Here is a 17,346-nt window from a genome sequence, read left to right as displayed (position 1 = left end):
AGTCTTGAGTACTTTTAATGGGTTTGTTGCCATTTAATAACATGGAGTTGAAACACAATTAAGGAGTGCATCTTTTAATAAAGGATGCCTTGTCAGGGATCAATTAATTCATGATATTGTTCTGTTGTTAGTGATATATTTTCTTAATGGGAATAATCTGATAAATGGAACAAATTAACATCAACATGGGCATATCCTAATTGACTTCTAAAAGGAACTGTGAAAAATCTTAATTTACTGCAGAAAGCAACAAACACTAAGAGGATTCATTGGCAGTAATGAAGCACAAAGGATGTCTAAAATATAGGGCTGAGAACACCAGGGACCTTCTTATATTATCAAACGCTGGAAGATTGAAGAACTCAGGTGGAGTTCAACAAGGACAGGCTATTTTTGTGCTTCTTTTGATTTATCTTTGGTGATCAAAAGAAATATTCTTGTCTCCCAGTTGGCTTGCTCATGTTCTGAAATTATTGTCATACATTTGACAGTGGTAACATGGGGATTATTAACCTTTCCTTATTTTACTCACATTGGCAAGATTTGAAGCAAATACTTGTTCTTGCCTTGGTGAGCCCAGATTGGTACTGAGGCCAATTCTGGTATTTAAAAAAAATGTGAATTGCTTCAAATGAAAATGTCACTGTCAATGTAAAGCAAAGTGGCTGTATTTGCAAAGCAAATCATATAATCCCTATATTGTGGAACCAGGCCATTTGGCCCATTGAGTCAACACCAACCCTCCAAAGAGCATCTCACTCAGACCCAGACCCCTTACCCATAACCCTGCATTTCCCATGGGTAATCCACCTAGACACTATGTGCAATTTGGCATGGCCAATGCACCTAACCTGCACATCGTTAGACTGTGGGAGGAAACTAGAACACCCAGCGGAAACCCACACAGATGCAAGGAGACAGTGCAAACTCCACAAAGCCTAAACAATGTATCTCACTCAGAATTTGATTTGTACCTTCATCCAAATGAGTTTAATAACATGACCCAGTGTTAAAAGTATGAACATGGAACAAAATAATTAGCACTTTTCACTTGAAGGAGAAAAGGGACATGAGGAAAGGAAATCTAACTACAATGAATTGTCAATAGCAATAAAAAATCCTGATGAAGGGCTTTCGCCTGGCCTGATGATTGTTCTGCTCCTAGGATGCTGCCTGACCTGCTGTGCTTTTCCAACGCCATACTATCGACAATGAAAAATGTAAGTCAGTCCCTGGCATGCTACTGATTGCAGATCAAGGAGTACCTGAATTGTTCTTTGATGGGTACTGGACAGAATAAAATCATGTTGCTTCCAACATCATGTACCAAATGTTCTCTTTGAAAGGCAACAAAGCATTAGACATCAATTATTAAATCCATTCCATTGAATCGGTCGGTGGTCACTGCCACAGACACTTAACAGAAACTGGTGTCCCTATTAGAAGAATGGCATTTCTATGGTAAACAATTCAACAACCACTGCTCTCTGTTGGCAGAGTATCCCAAAGTATCATTATGTCACTCACATAACATTACAATAACAGATATGGAGCGTGACCTTGAAAGGGTTCACCGTTTCTCTAATCTCCTCTGGCCCCTTATCAACATACCTTGAAACCTGTTTCTAAAGACCCTATATAAATGCAAAAATTCAAACAGTGCAGATGTTATTCACAGACTGTAAAAAAATGAGGAAATTGAAGAAATTGTACACATTGCACTGAAACCCAAGTTTAAAAGTTTCCAAATCTTCACTATCACTACTGCTGCCTCCTGAGCATTTATTGGTGGTTCTGAGGAATTTACAAAGCAGCTTACCTTTTTCATTATTAGAGCATTAGTCCTATGGTATTTGCAATAGTTTATGGAATATTGTACTCGCATCAGAACGTATTTAAAAACAGTTAATCAGTTGCTCAGAATCCAATAGATTTTCTCATATCGTTCAGAAAATTCTGGTGTATCATTCCAACAGTGACATTATCCTGTAGAGTCTCAGGGTGGAGTAAAATATAACTCAGCTTAGCTGAGTATTGAACATTTTTTAGTTTATTATGGAGCAGCAATGATGCAAGGATGTGTAGTGGCAACAAAATGGTAGTATTCGATTTTGAATTTATTTTAAACATACTTGCCACATTAGGGAGATTTAAGCAATCCTTGGATAAGCACATGGATGATTTTAGGATAGTGTAGGGGGACGAGCTGAGAATAGTTCACAGGATGGCACAACATTGAGGACCGAAGGGCCTGTTCTGCACTGTATTGTTCTATGTTCTATGAATCTGTAACCATAAGAATGACGAATTAAACAGGCAAATAGACCTTCTTCTTTCAACTTTCAAGTTCCAACCAGCACTGAAAAAGGTCAGCTTTGGACATAGTGAGTGAAAATCAACATCAATCTAACAATCTGGGAAAAGTGTACAGGAGCAACATCCAAGTCAACTTCAATCATGATGGGGCCAACATATACCACTAACGTTGGGAACTGAGACAAACATCATGATTAATGGGACAAGGCAAAGATAGGAACCACAATCAATGGCAAGAGAGAGGGAGACAGAACACAACAGAAGCAGAGATAGATTAAAACTTTCATTGTTAAGTAGATTACAAAAAGAGAAACAGACATCACAGTGGGAAAGAAAACTTCAACGCTTAGATAGATACAGTTCACAACCGGGGGGATCTGTACCGTTAGGACGGTCTCCACCTGAACTGACCTGGTACCATTGTTCTAGCGAAGAGGATAAATAGGGTGGTCAGTAGGACTTTAAACTTCTGAGTTGGGGGGAAGTGAAAGTGAAAGCGACAGGCAGTATGGAGTAAAATGGAAAGACAAGCAGGAGGATAGCATGTATGCAGGTGGATTTAAGCTTGAGGCAGACGAGGAATGCAACAAAAAGGAGGGATAACTTAGGACATCTTATGACTTCCAATATCTCTAATGATAAGAAAGTTAGCTCGTCCCCCTACACTATCCCAAAATCATTTACCTGAATGCTCGTAGCATTGGTAACAAAGGAGATGAACTAACGGCACAGATCATCATGAATGATTATGATGTGGTAGGCATCACAGAGACATGGTTGCAGGGGGTTCAGGACTGGCAGTTAAACATCCAAGGATTTACAACTTATCAAAAAGACAGGGAGGTGGGCAGAGTGGCCTTGTTAGTTAAGAACAAAATTAAATCTATGGCACTGAACGACATTGGGTCGGATGATGTGGAGTCTGTGTGGGTGGAATTGAGGAACCACAAAGACAAAAAAACCATAATGGGAGTTATGTAGAGACCTCCTAATAGTGGTCAGGACCTGAGGCGCAACATGTAACGGGAAATAGAAAAGGCATGTCAGAAAGGCAAGGTCACGGTGATCATGGGAGACTTCAATATGCAGGTGGACTGGGTAAATAATGTAGCCAGTGGATCCAAAGAAAAGGAATTCATGGAATGCTTACAGGATGGCTTTTTGGAACAGCTTGTCATGGATCCCACAAGGGAGCAGGCTATTCTGGACCTAGTGCTATGTCATGAACCAGACTTTATAAAAGATTTTAAAGTAAGGGAACACTTAGGAAGCAGCGATCATAATATGGTAGAGTTCAATCTGCAGTTTGAAAGAGAGAAGGCAAAATCGGATGTAATGGTGTTATAGTTAAATAAAGGTAATTACGAGGGCGTGAGAGAGGAACTGACGAAAATCGACTGGAAGCAGAGCCTAGCAGGGAAGACAGTAGAGCAAAAATGGCAGGAGATTGTAGGTATAATTGAGAACACTATACAGAGGTTCATCCCCAAGAAAAGAAAGATTATCCGGGGAGGGATTAGACAGCCATGGCTGACAAAGGAAGTCAGGAAACGTATCAAAGAAAAAGAGATCCTATAAAGTGGCCAAGAGCACTGGGAAATCAGAAGATTGGGAAGACTACAAAAACAAACAGAGGATAACAAAGAGAGAAATAAGGAAGGAGAGGATCAAATATGAAGGTAGGCTAGCCAGTAATATTAGAAATGATAGTAAAAGTTTCTTTCAATACATAAGAAACAAACGACAGGCAAAAGTAAACATTGGGCCACTTCAAACTGTTGCTGGAAGGCTAGTGATTGGAGATAAGGAAATAGCTGGAGAACTTAATAAGTACTTTGCGTCAGTCTTCACAGTGGAAGACATGAGTAATATCCCAACAATTAAAGGGAGTCAGGGGGCTGAGTTGAGTATGGTTGCCATTACAAAAGAGATAGTGCTAGAAAAGCTAAAAGGTCTTAAAATTGACAAATCTCCTGGCCCTGATGGGCTACATCCTAGAGTTCTGAGGGAGATAGCTGAGGAAATAGCGGAGACGTTGGTTGGCATCTTTCAAAAGTCACTGGAGTCAGGGAAAGTCCCGGATGATTGGAAGATCGCTGTTATAACCCCCTTGTTCAAGAAAGGATCAAGACAAAAAAATGGAAAATTATAGGCTAATTAGCCTAACCTCAGTTGTTGGTAAAATTCTAGAATCCATCGTTAAGGATGAGATTTCTAAATTCTTGGAAGAGCAGGGTCAGATTAGAACAAGTTAATATGGATTTAGTAAGGGGAGGTCGTGCCTGACAAACCTGTTAGAATTCTTTGAAGAGGTGACAAGTAGGTTAGACCAGGGAAACCCAGTGGATGTGGTATATCTAGACTTCCAAAAGGCCTTTGATAAGATGCCACACGGGAGGCTGCTGAGTAAGGTGAGGGCCCATGGTGTTCGAGGTGAGCTACTGGCATGGATTGAGGATTGGCTGTCTGACAGAAGGCAGAGAGTTGGGATAAAAGGTTCTCTTTCAGATTGGCAGCCAGTGACAAGCGGTGTTCCGCAGGGTTCAGTGTTGGGGCCGCAGCTGTTCACGTGATATATTAATGATCTGGATGAAGGGACTGGGGGCATTCTAGCAAAGTTTGCCGATGATACAAAGTTAGGTAGTCTGGCAGTTAGTACTAAGGAAGTGGGGAGGCCGCAGAAGGATCTAGACGGTTTGGGAGAGTGACCCAGGAAATGGCTGATGGAATTCAATGTGAGCAAATGTGAGGTCTTGCACTTTGGAAAAAAGAACACAAGCATGGACTACTTTCTAAATGGTGAGAAAATTCCTTAAGCCAAAGTACAAAGGGATCAGGGAGTGCTAGTCAAGGATTCTCTAAAGGTAAACATGCAGGTTGAATCCATGATTAAGAAAGCAAATGTAATGTTGTCATTTATCTCAAGAGGGTTGGAATATAAAAGCAGCGATGTGCTACTAAGACTTTATAAAGCTCTGGTTAGGCCCCATTTGGAGTACTGTGTCCAGTTTTGGTCCCCACACCTCAGGAGGGACATACTGGCACTGGAGCGTGTCCAGTGGAGATTCACACAGATGATCCCTGGAATGGATGGTCTAACATATGAGGAACGGCTGAGGATACTGGGATTGTATTCATTGGCGTTTAGAAGGTTAAGGGGAGATCTAATAGAAACTTACAAGATAATACATGGCTTGGAAAGGGTGGACGCTAAGAAATTGTTTCCGTTAGGCAAGGAGACTAGGACCCATGGACACAGCCTTAAAATTAGAGGGGGTAAATTCAGAACAGAAATGCAGAGACATTTTTTCAGCCAGAGAGTGGTGGGCCTGTGGAATTCATTGCCGTGGAGTCCAGTGGAGGCCGGGACGCTAAATGGCTTCAAGACCGAGATTGATAAATTCTTGATGTCACAAGGAATTAAGGGCTACGGGGAGAATGCTGGTAAGTGGAGTTGAAATGCCCATCAGCCATGATTAAATGGCGGAGTGGACTCGATAGGCCGAATGGCCTTACTTCCACTCCTACGTCTTATGGTCTTATGTCCGGTTGAATCTTTTTTGTAATACCCAGTCAGCAGTCTTCGAATCCCTCAGTATGAAAAGAAGCCATTCAGCCCATTGAGTCTGTACTAACCCTCTGAAGAGCATTTCCCCCAGACCCCCATTGTAATCCCGCATTTGCCATGGCTAATCCACCATGCTTGGATACTAAGGACAATTTCCCATGGCAAATCCACCTAATCTGCACACCTTGGGACTGTGGAAGGAAACCAGAGCATCTGGAGGAAACCCACACAGACACGGGAAGAGCTTTCAACTCCACACAGACAGTAACCTGAGGCTGGAATTGAACTCAGACCCCTGACACTGTGAGGCAGCAGTGCTAACCACTGAGCCAATATGCTGCTCCAAGCATTTGGTCTGAATCAAAATTGTGATTGCGCTGTTTCAAAGGAGTTGCCATAATTCACTCTCTCTCTCAACTTTTACATTTCTATTTACCCTCCACAACTGTCTCATTCCCATCCTGAATCTTGAATTCTGATACAAGCTACATATATGACAGGAGCCACTTTTCACTTCGTCCAACTCATCCAAATGAGCACCATTGTGGAACTCTCTTCCATAAACTGCAGTGGATACCAAATCAATTGTTAATTTTAAATCTGGAATAGATTTTTTGTTAAGGAAAGGTATTAAGGGATATGAACCAAAGTCAGGTGTATGGAGTTAGGCCACAGATTAGCCATGATCTCACTGAACCGTCGAACAAGCTTGAGGAGCTGAATGGCCTACTCCTGTTACCATGTGCATGAACTTATTCAATCATAGAGACTCACAGCCTCTTCTGATTCGCTAAGACTGAAACTCTCCTCCCATCTCCCGGCACCTCGTGCACCTGCCTCTTGTCACTTCCACTCAAGTACAATGAACTAGAAATAAAGTCCTACAGCACAAAGACAGGCCCTTCAGCCCAAACTGGTCCATGCTGACCAAAATGTCCATCCAGGCGAACACCATTTCATTGCACTTGACCCATATCCTTCTAAACCTTTCCTATCCATGTATTTGTCCAAACGCCTTTTAAGTGTTGTTAATGTACCCACCTCAACCACTTCTGCTGGCAACTCATTCCACGTATGTACCAACCTCTGTGGAAAAAAGGTGCCCTTCAATTTCCCTTTTATTCTTTGCCTTCTAACTTTAAACTGATGCTCTCTAGTCCTTGATTTCCCAACCCTGGAAAAAAAAGAGTGCATTCACCCTCTCCTTGCCTCTCATGATCATATACACTTCTAAAAGATACCCCCTCAGTCTTCTACGCTCTCAGGAAAAAGGTCTCAGCTTGTCCCAGCACTCCCTATAACCCAGACCCTGGAGTCCTGGCAAGATTCTTGTAAATTTCTTCTGCATTTTTCCCAGTTTAATAATATCCTTCCTACAGCAAGGTGACCAAAACTGAACATAATATTCCAAGTGCAGCCTCACCAATGTCTTGTATAACTGAAACATAACTTCTCAACATCTATACTCAATGCCCTGATTGATGAAGGCCAAAAGCCTTCTTTCATAGTTAAGGAACAGAAAGCACTGAGAAACTCTGTAGGTCTGGCAACATTTGTGGTGACAGAAACAAAATTAACATGGGAGTATAATATGACAGTTGTTTGGAATCCACAGAACAAAATGGGCAGCACGGTGACTTGGTGGTTAGCACTGGTGCCTCACAGTACCAGGGACCCGGGTTCAATTCCAACCTTTGGTGACTGACTGTGTGGAGTTGACACATTCTCCCCGTGTCTGTGTGAGTTTCCTCTGGGTGTTCCGGTTTCCTCCCATAATCCAAAGATGTGCAGGTTGAGTGAATTGGTCATACTAAATTGCCTATAGTGCTTGATGCATTAGTCGGAGGGAAATGGGTCTGGGTGGGTTTCAGATCTCCGGCATTTGCTTTTGTTTTACAGTTTAGGAGTCACTTTTTGCTGACAAATATCTGTAACAGGACAACTGACTGATATTTGGTTGCATGACGGCAAGTGAATAAATGGTGATTCAGTCCCACTTCGGCTGGAAGTGAGGCAAGATTGTTCTCATTGGGAAACATGCTTCATTTTGATCACTTATTTTGCTGTCTAGAAATCTTAAGTTAATAGCAAAGAGATTCCGTAGGTTTTACTTTCTGATTTGCTGCCTATGAGGATAGAGAAATATAATTGGCTACATGTATAGATTGCTATCAGCACTCTACACCAGCAGATCACTTTCATTTAGCATTACATTTCAATGACTGTCCAGAAAAATGTAAAACTACAGCCCAGCAAACTGCAAAATTGAGTGCAAAGAGTTCTTCAATGTCAGCAGTGGGTCCTATTGCTTCATAGGAGTCTATGAAATCAGGGCCACTCTATTCAACCCTCCACTGCACTGGTTTCACACTAGGAAATGATTTACAATATAGCAGATCTGAGCTATTCAAAATGATGAGAATCCATTTTCTTTCTCCTCATTGTGTCCCGTGCTTGGATATGACTGCATGAGTGGGAGAAAGTGAGGACTGTAGATGCTGGAGATCAGAGTCGAGAGTGTAGTACTGGAAGAGCACAACAGGTCAGGCAGCATCTGAGGAGCAGGAGAATCGATGTTTCGGCCATAAGCCGATTCTTCTGTTCCTCGGATGCTGCCTGACCTGCTGTGCTTTTCCAGCACCACGTTCTCAACTATGACCGCACAAGTGACAATGACCCACACTGCACTGTTGTGAATAAATTCATTGCGGATCAGCCTGCATGTTGGCAGGCCATTACCTGAGGCAGTCAAGCCTGTTCTTATTTTCCACTGACACTCACTTCTCCTGCCTACTGCGCAATTAGTCCAAAACCAGTTTTCAGCTGAAAGGAGAGGCATATTGTGGAAGCATTCTTTTTGTGCACTCAAATTGCAAGAAACGGCAAAAGGAAAATTGAAATTTGGCATTCTCAAGTTTGCCCCGGTGGGTGGAAGGTAAAAAGGCTCGACTACATGTCTCACTTTTCATCAATATGCTCAGTGGTTAGCACTGCTGCCTCGCAGCGCCAGGGTCCCAGGTTCGATTCCAGTCTTGGGCAACTTGTCTGTGTGGAGTTTGCACATTCTCCCTGTGTCTGTGTGGGTTTCCTCCGGGTGCTCCGGTTTCCTCCCACACTCCAAAGATGTGCAGGTCAGGTGAATTGGCCACGCTAAATTGCCCGTAGTGTTAGGGGCATTAGTCAGAGGGAAATGGGTCTGGATGGGGTTACTCTTCGGAGGGTCACTGTGGAGTGATTGGGCCAACGGGCTTGTTTCCACACTGTAGGGAATCTAGTGTAATATTCGGTTGGCAGTGGTCAGCCCTGAATAAGGCTGAGGGGAATTAAATCATACTTCATTCCACTGCTAAGGTGCAAATATCTATCATACTAAACGGACATTGCTTAGACTGAGATCCAGCTGAACTTCATTCTCTGGACTTAATCTAATGCATAAATTACAATATCTCAAAAATAACGACTGATACCTCCTGCCCAATAATACTGGAAACTGACGATCCAAGATATCACCATCTGACTGACTCTGACAGTTTCGCTTCAGTGGGTCATCTCTCTTTCTCTCTCTCAGGAGAGAAAAGGCCAGTGACTGTATGAAAGCGATCATTACTACTGTGATTTATTGACTCTTGAGATTATTCTAAAACTGTCAAAACATCAGACAGATTACAGCATGTTTTAGGTACCAGTTGATCAGCTTGGTCAATTTTCTTTCCAAGATAGATGCACAAAGCATTCAGCCATTAAACCAAATCATTTTAACAGCTACTTCAGTTCAACTTGGCAAATTCTCTCAAATACTTCTGGATCCAAATATCCACAGGGAATGTGTAAAATTACAGTAATCTCTGATCTTATCTGGAGGGAGGGGTGTCTGATTTGCCTGGTAAGGGGCAAAAACAGTTTTTGGTAAATATGAAGGCTCTAACCTTTAGCAAGCAAATGCCACCAGCAATGGGGATTGCTTATACAAGGACTTTCTATTGACCTGGATCAGTCAGGAGCTGCTAAGTCTCTGAGGGCCTATAGCCAAATAATTTGAAGTATACCAGCCTTGGGTAAAAATTATGAGTGGAAGAATTGGGGTCCCACCTCAGGCAGTGGCTTGGATCCCCAAATAAGTCTTCTTTGTGCTTTATTTTATTTTCGATTGGTCCTTGTTACTCGTGCCATGGGAGTCATTTAAAAGCAAAACATGCCTTCGAAACGTTTCTCCTTTAACTTTTCCAGACATTAGCTAAGGACGGGAATGTACACATGGCTCTTTCCTACCCATAGCACAACTGTTGCCCACGTTTCTCAACTTCTTGGGGTGATACATTGGTTCTGGGACAACTTAGTCTGTCATAAATTAATGCATTGGAGAATGCAACTGCTTTATCATCTTAATCACTCTTTCCATGCGTGCTTGATGCTGGTTTTGGGGAGCCTTCCTACACTCGCTCCACCTTTCCCTGAATTGAACTGTGATTGATCTCCTGGCTTGATATTAGTCCATGGAGTTACTGACTGCAGTGTTGTGCCAATGCTGCTACTGATTAATGCCTAGTTCTGGTTGACTGGATTTGCTGCTAGTCTGTACAATGTAGCACAGTGATACGTACCTCTGTAAACATTACAGGATGCCCTCACAGTTTAGGCAAATCCTCGTTTTCACAATGACCATACAGTCTTAATTTCTACAAATTCTGTCATGCTTATGATGGGTAGATTGAACAAAAGGAAGTCTAACATCTAATTCCCTGATGTTGATTCACTGAGTGTTTGGCACAGCCCCAGCCTGGCAGCTATATCATTAACAACTCAGCCGGCTCATTCAACAGATAAATCATTTAATTCCCAAAATGAGATTACTTACTCTAAACACTCCCAAGATGCAAGGTACAGTTTTAAACACAAATTCAAATTTTACATGATTGGCCGTTATGCAAAACCTGCTCTCAACATATTTTTAATTAAACCAAGTATTGCTACAGAGTATTGTGCATATAACCGGGGGTGGGGGGGGGGGGGGGGGGTTGCACACTCTATAAATGAGTTGCAGTCTATCAGATTACTTACTAATAACAATTTACTTTCATATGCTTCTTCTTGAGAAGTTCTAGTTCTGATGAAGAGACTTATCAGAACTTGAAACGTTAACTCTATTTCTCTCTCCACAGATGCTGCCAGGCCTGTTGAATTTCTCCAGCATATTCAATGTTTCAGATTTCCAGTATCTGCTTTTATGTTGAGTTAACTCAATAGGTGTGCAAACTTCCAATGTAAGGCTGAATCTCAAATGAGGAAAAGGTATGGGGCCTTACTAATTTGGGAGGTCCTGCCCTGATTCTGCTCCGTTGACAGAAATTTGTTCAAACATGGTACAGAAACAGTGCAATTGGTTTTCCATCCCATTCTGAGTGAGATGTTAACTGGATGAAGTGGGGGTGAAGGATTCTGGCATTGAAGAGGTTGGAGCATTTATTTCTTCTGCAAGAATTATGCTCACAAAAAGGTGAAAGGGCCTTAATGAAGTTTATAAAATCATGAGGGACATGGATAGGGTGAATAATCAAGGTCTTTTTACCTGGAGTGGGGGGGGGGGGGGTGGGGGGGAAGAGTCCAAAATTAGAGGGTGAACGGGGTAAAATTTAAAAGGAACCTAAGGAGCAACTTTTTCACACAGTGGGTGGTGCAAATATGGAATGAGCTGCCAGAGGAAGTGGTGGAGGCTGGTACAATTTCAGCATTTAAAAGGCTTCTGGATGGATATTTGAATAGGAAGGGTTTAGAGAGATATGGGCCAAGTGCTGGCAAAAGGCACTAGATTAATTTAGGATATCTGGTCGGGCTGGAAGAATCTATTTCTGTGCTGTACATCTCTATGACGCTATCACTCTAAATACTTATGAATACATGTCCCCATCTCGTATTTTCTTTTATTCATTGATGGGACATGGGCCTTACCAGCTGGTTAGCTTTTATTGCCCAGCCCTAGCTGCCCTTGAAGTGAGTGGCTTGCTGGGCCATTTCACAGAGCAGTTGAGAGTCAACCACATTGCTGTTGATCAGTAGTCACATGTTGGCCAGAGCAGGTGAGGATGGCAGATTTCCTTCCCTGAACAACATCAGTAAGCCCAATTGGTTTTTCTCTGATAACTGGCAATAGTTTCACGGTCATGAGTAGATTCTTAATTCCAGTTTTTAAAAAAAATTAATTCAAATGCCACCATCTGCCATGACTGGATTTGAACCCGGATCCCCTGAATCTAGGCTGAGTTTCTGGATAAATAGGCACTCAATAATATCACAAGGTCATCACCTTCCTGAGGGCTCATTGCACCAAAGCATGGCCTTCCAACTTCACTCTATTTGATTACATCTCCAGCCATACCACCTGCTGATATCACTGTCTAACCAAGCGTAATCTCGGCCTGACAATCTACCTGATCCCTCTTGTGAGGAAGACTTTGCCAACTTTTTTTCAGCTCTGAGATGGGAAACTCATTGCAGAAAGTCTTGTGATCATAAACATGGCCTCTCCCTAGTCTGTGTCACCTGGGTGTACAGCTTTGTTTAAATTGGAAGCACATTCTTGAACTCAGGGGGAAATTTGATCCAAAAGATTGGAAACTCTATTAGACACCTTGAAAAACTTGTGACCCATGCTTCTACAGCGGTCATCTAAATCTTATCAATTTGTTAGATTTTATTTCCTTGGTTGCCATGGGAATTGGAAATGTGAAGAATCTTCCTACCTGGAAAATTTTACTCTGGTTATTTCTCTCCCTAGGTGTTCCTGACTGTGCAAACTATCTCTGATTGTAATGGCAAAAAAAAGAGTTTGAACCGACAAAATGCCCAGTTTGTCCCATCGTGTCCCCTCTCGATTCAGTGACTGCCAGCATGTGTTCAATCGACTCCCAGCTCCGACTCACCTTCAGGTCAGGAATGTTGTACCCTTTTCTTAAAGTGATCTGGAAGACCTCTAAGGAACTGATGTAAGCTGCAAGCCTTGTCAGACTCTGTTTCCCACTCCCACCAACGCCAACAAGCAAGGCATTTCCTCTCGGAGACTCCAAGATCCGGTTAATCCGGCAACTGCAACAAGTCAAATGTTGAATTGATTTTTTTTACATTTTGTTTGTATCATTACTAATACTAGGGTCAGTGAAAATGTTCAAAAGATTGTGCATCTTCTTACATATGGCTCATGGCATCCTCAAAAAGAACTAAGCTCATGGCAGCATTCAGTTCGTTATAACCGTCTAGAGCTTCCATCAGGATTTTGTTTAGAGATTCCCAGTTCTGGACAGGCATGTACTTTGGTTCTCCAATCCCACAGGCAAAGTGACAATACATGTTCATAATCTTCGTCTGTTCCAATGTCTCCTGCATGTCCTGGGAAGGAAACATCACAAGTCACTTTGAGAACCCAGAGCTTTCTAATTAAACCAAGCTCATTGTTTCTTTTTAAAGTGCAGTTTTTTTTTAACTCAAGTGGGAAACATCCTGTTTCCTATTGCCAATTACAGGGCTAAATGTTAGACTAAAAAAACAGGCAGACCAGAGAGAAATCCTTCCTTTTGAACTTGGGTATTTCCAAAGGACTTAACAGTGTGAAATGGATTTATGAACAGGTGAATATCACAACAGGGTGAGCTAACACTTCAGATTGTTATCAGGAGTGGACAAGTGGAAGCTGAAATACTTTGGGCGAGTGGTGTGAGGTAATGATGTAGAAAAGCTATTGCTAACTGGAGCGACAGAGAGAAAATGGAATGGAAATTGGCAGAAGACCAGATTGAGGTGATAATATCATGGAACTAAAGAGTCTGATTTCACAAGGACATTGCCGCAGTGAATCAGATGGCAAATTGGAGAACCAGCACCTTATTTTCCAACTCGGCAGCCGACAACCCAGAGGACTCAACATTGAGTTCTCCAATTTCGAATAACCAACCTATCCACCTCCTGACTGCCTTTTCAGCCCCACCTCCTCCCTTCCATTCCACCTACTGACCTTTCCTTCCAGTTACCAATTCGATTCATCCTTCCTATCCTTCAGATCGCACCCACCACCTGACTACTCTGCCACTCTGTCCACCCAAACCCCTCTCCCTCCATCTTTACCTGCAGCTCCCCCTACCCCCACCTCCATTCCTAAAGATGGTTATGCCCAAAACACTGACTTCCCTATCCCCTGATGCTGCCCGTCTTGCTGTGTTCTTCAAGCCTTTCCTTAACTACTGCATAAGGACACAAATAGTGAAATAAGATTTATGCAGCCGAAGGAGACTGCATGTTGGCACAGCAACCTGGTCTCCCCCAGTTATTGCACTACCAGTAAAGAGTCATCATTCCTCTCTCACAAAGTTAGGTACAAATGCAATAGTTATCTCCATCTGAAAACCAAGTATTAGACTGACGGAAAGCAGGTCATATTGAATAAGTCACTTGTTTAGAAATAGAGTGATTTCCTTTTGTTTAGTATACATCCAAATCCCTACCACTACTTTTTTACCCAATGACTGAAGCAAAAATTACCTTGATGTTCATGTAAACAACCACAAGGAAACTAAATGAATGTTCTCAGCTGAGATTCAATGTGGATTTTGGCTGAAACTCTCATATTGCATGGTTTCTATGTACAATGTAGAGCTGGACTGATGGTGAGGGGAAATCAAGGTTTTGCACAACACATTTTCAAGAACAAAAGTTACAAACATCTGACATATTTTTAAAAATTTGCTTTTGCCTATTCTGCACCATTCTCTGCAAAAAGGATGGGTTCCTAGGTGTCTCTGGAGTTCTGCTGAAAGTGGACATGGAAAGTTGTGATCGGAGTAGAGGAGGGATTATTATTCCAAGATCACATTGTGGAAAATCCCAACACTTAAGGGTCTGCCCTACTTCACTGGAGTGGCACCAAAAGGTATATAGTGCACAAGTAGGATGTTCAGGGTGGAATTTTCAAAGAATACAAACTTTATTTGATTATTTCTGTGTGTATCTAATCTGCTTCAATGCAATTCTCTACTTTCTCACCACCTTTTTCTGGGGATGCCCATTTTCACTGGAGCACAACAGAGAACAGAGATCATATGTCTTCATGTTCCATGCATAAGTCAAGACTGTGAAGTTTTGATGTTCCAGCTGGCACAATTCTGATGCTGGCAGTCATCCATGGAAATGAACAGGTTACTACTAGTTAAACTCTCACTGAGAGAAAAGCCTAAGTCTGAGTCTGCCAAAATGAGAAGGAGTTTAGCCAGTGCCAAACCAATTTTCACACATTCAACTTTCCCAGCAGAAGTCACTTGACAACAATCAGTAATAAGGACCTGAGTTGATTTTTACTCTCTCATTTGATGCATTCTGGTCAATTAATCTCTTAACATTCCTACTGCCTTACTGATTGATATCACCTGGGACAGCATCATCTAAGGAAGAAAACTTTGCAAGTTTTTGGTTTCCACAGCTAGGTATCACATTGAAAGGTGCATTGGGATAGCTTCAAATAAATTAATTTCCTGTGTTTTTGCAGTGTTTGCAGAATGAATAAAAGGGAAGGTTTTCGATACAGAGATCTCCTCATTATCAGGCGTATTTTGCTGAAACCTTTAATCTGCAGTACATACATCAAACAACTTGTTCACTAATTCAGTCTGGATTTTATCAAAGATGCTGAAGTCTCTCTCTTCTACCATCTTATCCCTGTAGACACGATTAGATTCATGCTGATATAGCTTGACCAGGTCTTGAGGAGTTTTCAAACAGTCAGTTGTACTGAAAAGAATGCCCTGAGAGAAAGACACAGAGACTGCATTAGTATTTAAGCAGTATATTAAGAAGAAAAAATTGACAAATTTTCAATCATGTAATCACCTTTCATAACCTAGGGATATACAAGTACAAAGGCATCCTACCTAATTAGTTAATGAAGGTTTCTATGCAAAAAGGACTTCATATTTCACACTGTTTTAGAACTACCTTACACGAATCTATTGTAGCTACACTTGAAGAGTTGGTAGGTGAGTCAAACTCTAAAATGTTCAAACTTTCTTCCCTCCACTATTCATCAAAATTCCTTACTAAATAATTCAATGAGCCCAAACCTACACTGTTAAACCTAGATTTCCTGAAGGCTAAGCATTTACAAATAGCACAGGAGCTCTGCTACACAATGAGGATATTAATCAAAATGCTTTAAAACAAATTCATTGCAAAAAGGAAGTCACATACATTCTGAGATTTATCGGCGGGGGCATGTGCTCAAAAGAAAAGGCTAAAACTGGCTCTTGGACCAGGTTCAAGTTATATCAGATGTGAGCAAAATTACTTCCATAACTTCAATGAAGAAACTTTGAAGAGCACAAAGGATAACAAAGTCAAATAAAGACAACAAATAATGCAGCTATAAATTCAATGGAAACGTTTGCAGATCTCTATTATACACGAGGGGTCAAAGCACCATATAATAACTGTAAAACCATTGAAAACTTCAAGGTAGATTCAGATGGGTTTAGAACATAGAACAATACAGCACAGTACAGGCTCTTCGGCCAATGATGTTGTGCCGAGCATTTATCTTAACCTAAGATCACACCCCTCAATTTACTGCCATCTAAGTGCTTGTCCAAGAGTCGCTTAAATGGCTCTAATGTCTCTGACTCTACTACCACCGCTGGCAGTGCATTCCATGCACCCACCACTTTCTGTGTATAAAGAACCTTCCTCTGAAATCTCCCCTATACCTTCCTCCAACCACCTTAAAATTATGATTCCTTGTGACAGCATTTCTGCCCTGGGGCAAAAGTCTCTGGCTATTTACTCTATCTATGTCTCTCATTACCTTGTACACCTCTATCAAATCACTTCCCTCCGCTCTTCTCTCCAGTATGAAAAGCCCTCGCTCACTCAACCTCTCTTCATAAGACAAGCCCAGCAATCCAGACAGCATCCTGGGAAATCTTCTCTGCACCCTCTCGAAAGCATCGACATCATTCCTATAGTGAGGTGACCAGAAGTGGACACGTTATTTCAAGTGTGGTCCAACCAGAGTTTTATAAAGCTGCAGCAAAGCCTTGTGGCTCTTAAACTCATTTCCCCTGTTAATGAAAGCCAAAACACCATATGCTTCCTTAACAACCCGATCAACTTGGGTGGCAGCTTTGAGAAATCTATGTACGTGGACCCCAAGATCCCGCTGTTCCTTCACACTGCCAAGAATCCTGTCTTTAACCCTGTATTCAACATTCAAATTCGACCAAATTTATCGAGGTTGAACTCCATCTGCCTCTTTTCAGCCCAGCTCTGCATACTTTCAATGTCATGTCGTAGCCTGCAACAGCCCTCAACATTATCTACAACACCACTGACCTTCATGTCATCAGCAAACTTACTAACCCATCCTTCCACTTCCTCATCCAAGTCATTTTCATAAAAACTATAAAGAGCAGAGGCCCACTGTCTTGGGCACC

At 41.9% G+C, this 17,346-nt stretch overlaps 1 protein-coding gene across 2 annotated transcripts in view; it reads right to left on the bottom strand.

Moving 5' to 3' along the window:
* The window catches only part of dnah9 (dynein, axonemal, heavy chain 9), a 507,475-nt gene that overhangs the window by 257,959 nt on the left and 232,170 nt on the right, over positions 1–17,346 (bottom strand). For both annotated transcript variants that reach the window (XM_072558306.1, XM_072558307.1), the window contains exons 42-44: positions 15,505–15,666; positions 13,068–13,264; positions 12,802–12,964 (exon numbers count right to left, since the gene is read on the bottom strand). In XM_072558306.1, the coding sequence (XP_072414407.1) occupies positions 12,802–12,964; positions 13,068–13,264; positions 15,505–15,666 (522 nt within the window). The remainder of the gene's footprint in view (positions 1–12,801; positions 12,965–13,067; positions 13,265–15,504; positions 15,667–17,346) is intronic.

The sequence above is a fragment of the Chiloscyllium punctatum genome, chromosome 39 (assembly GCF_047496795.1).
Source record: "Chiloscyllium punctatum isolate Juve2018m chromosome 39, sChiPun1.3, whole genome shotgun sequence".
Lineage (NCBI taxonomy): Eukaryota > Metazoa > Chordata > Chondrichthyes > Orectolobiformes > Hemiscylliidae > Chiloscyllium > Chiloscyllium punctatum.
Note: the sequence above shows the minus strand (reverse complement) of the source record. Positions and strands in the feature narration are given on the sequence as shown.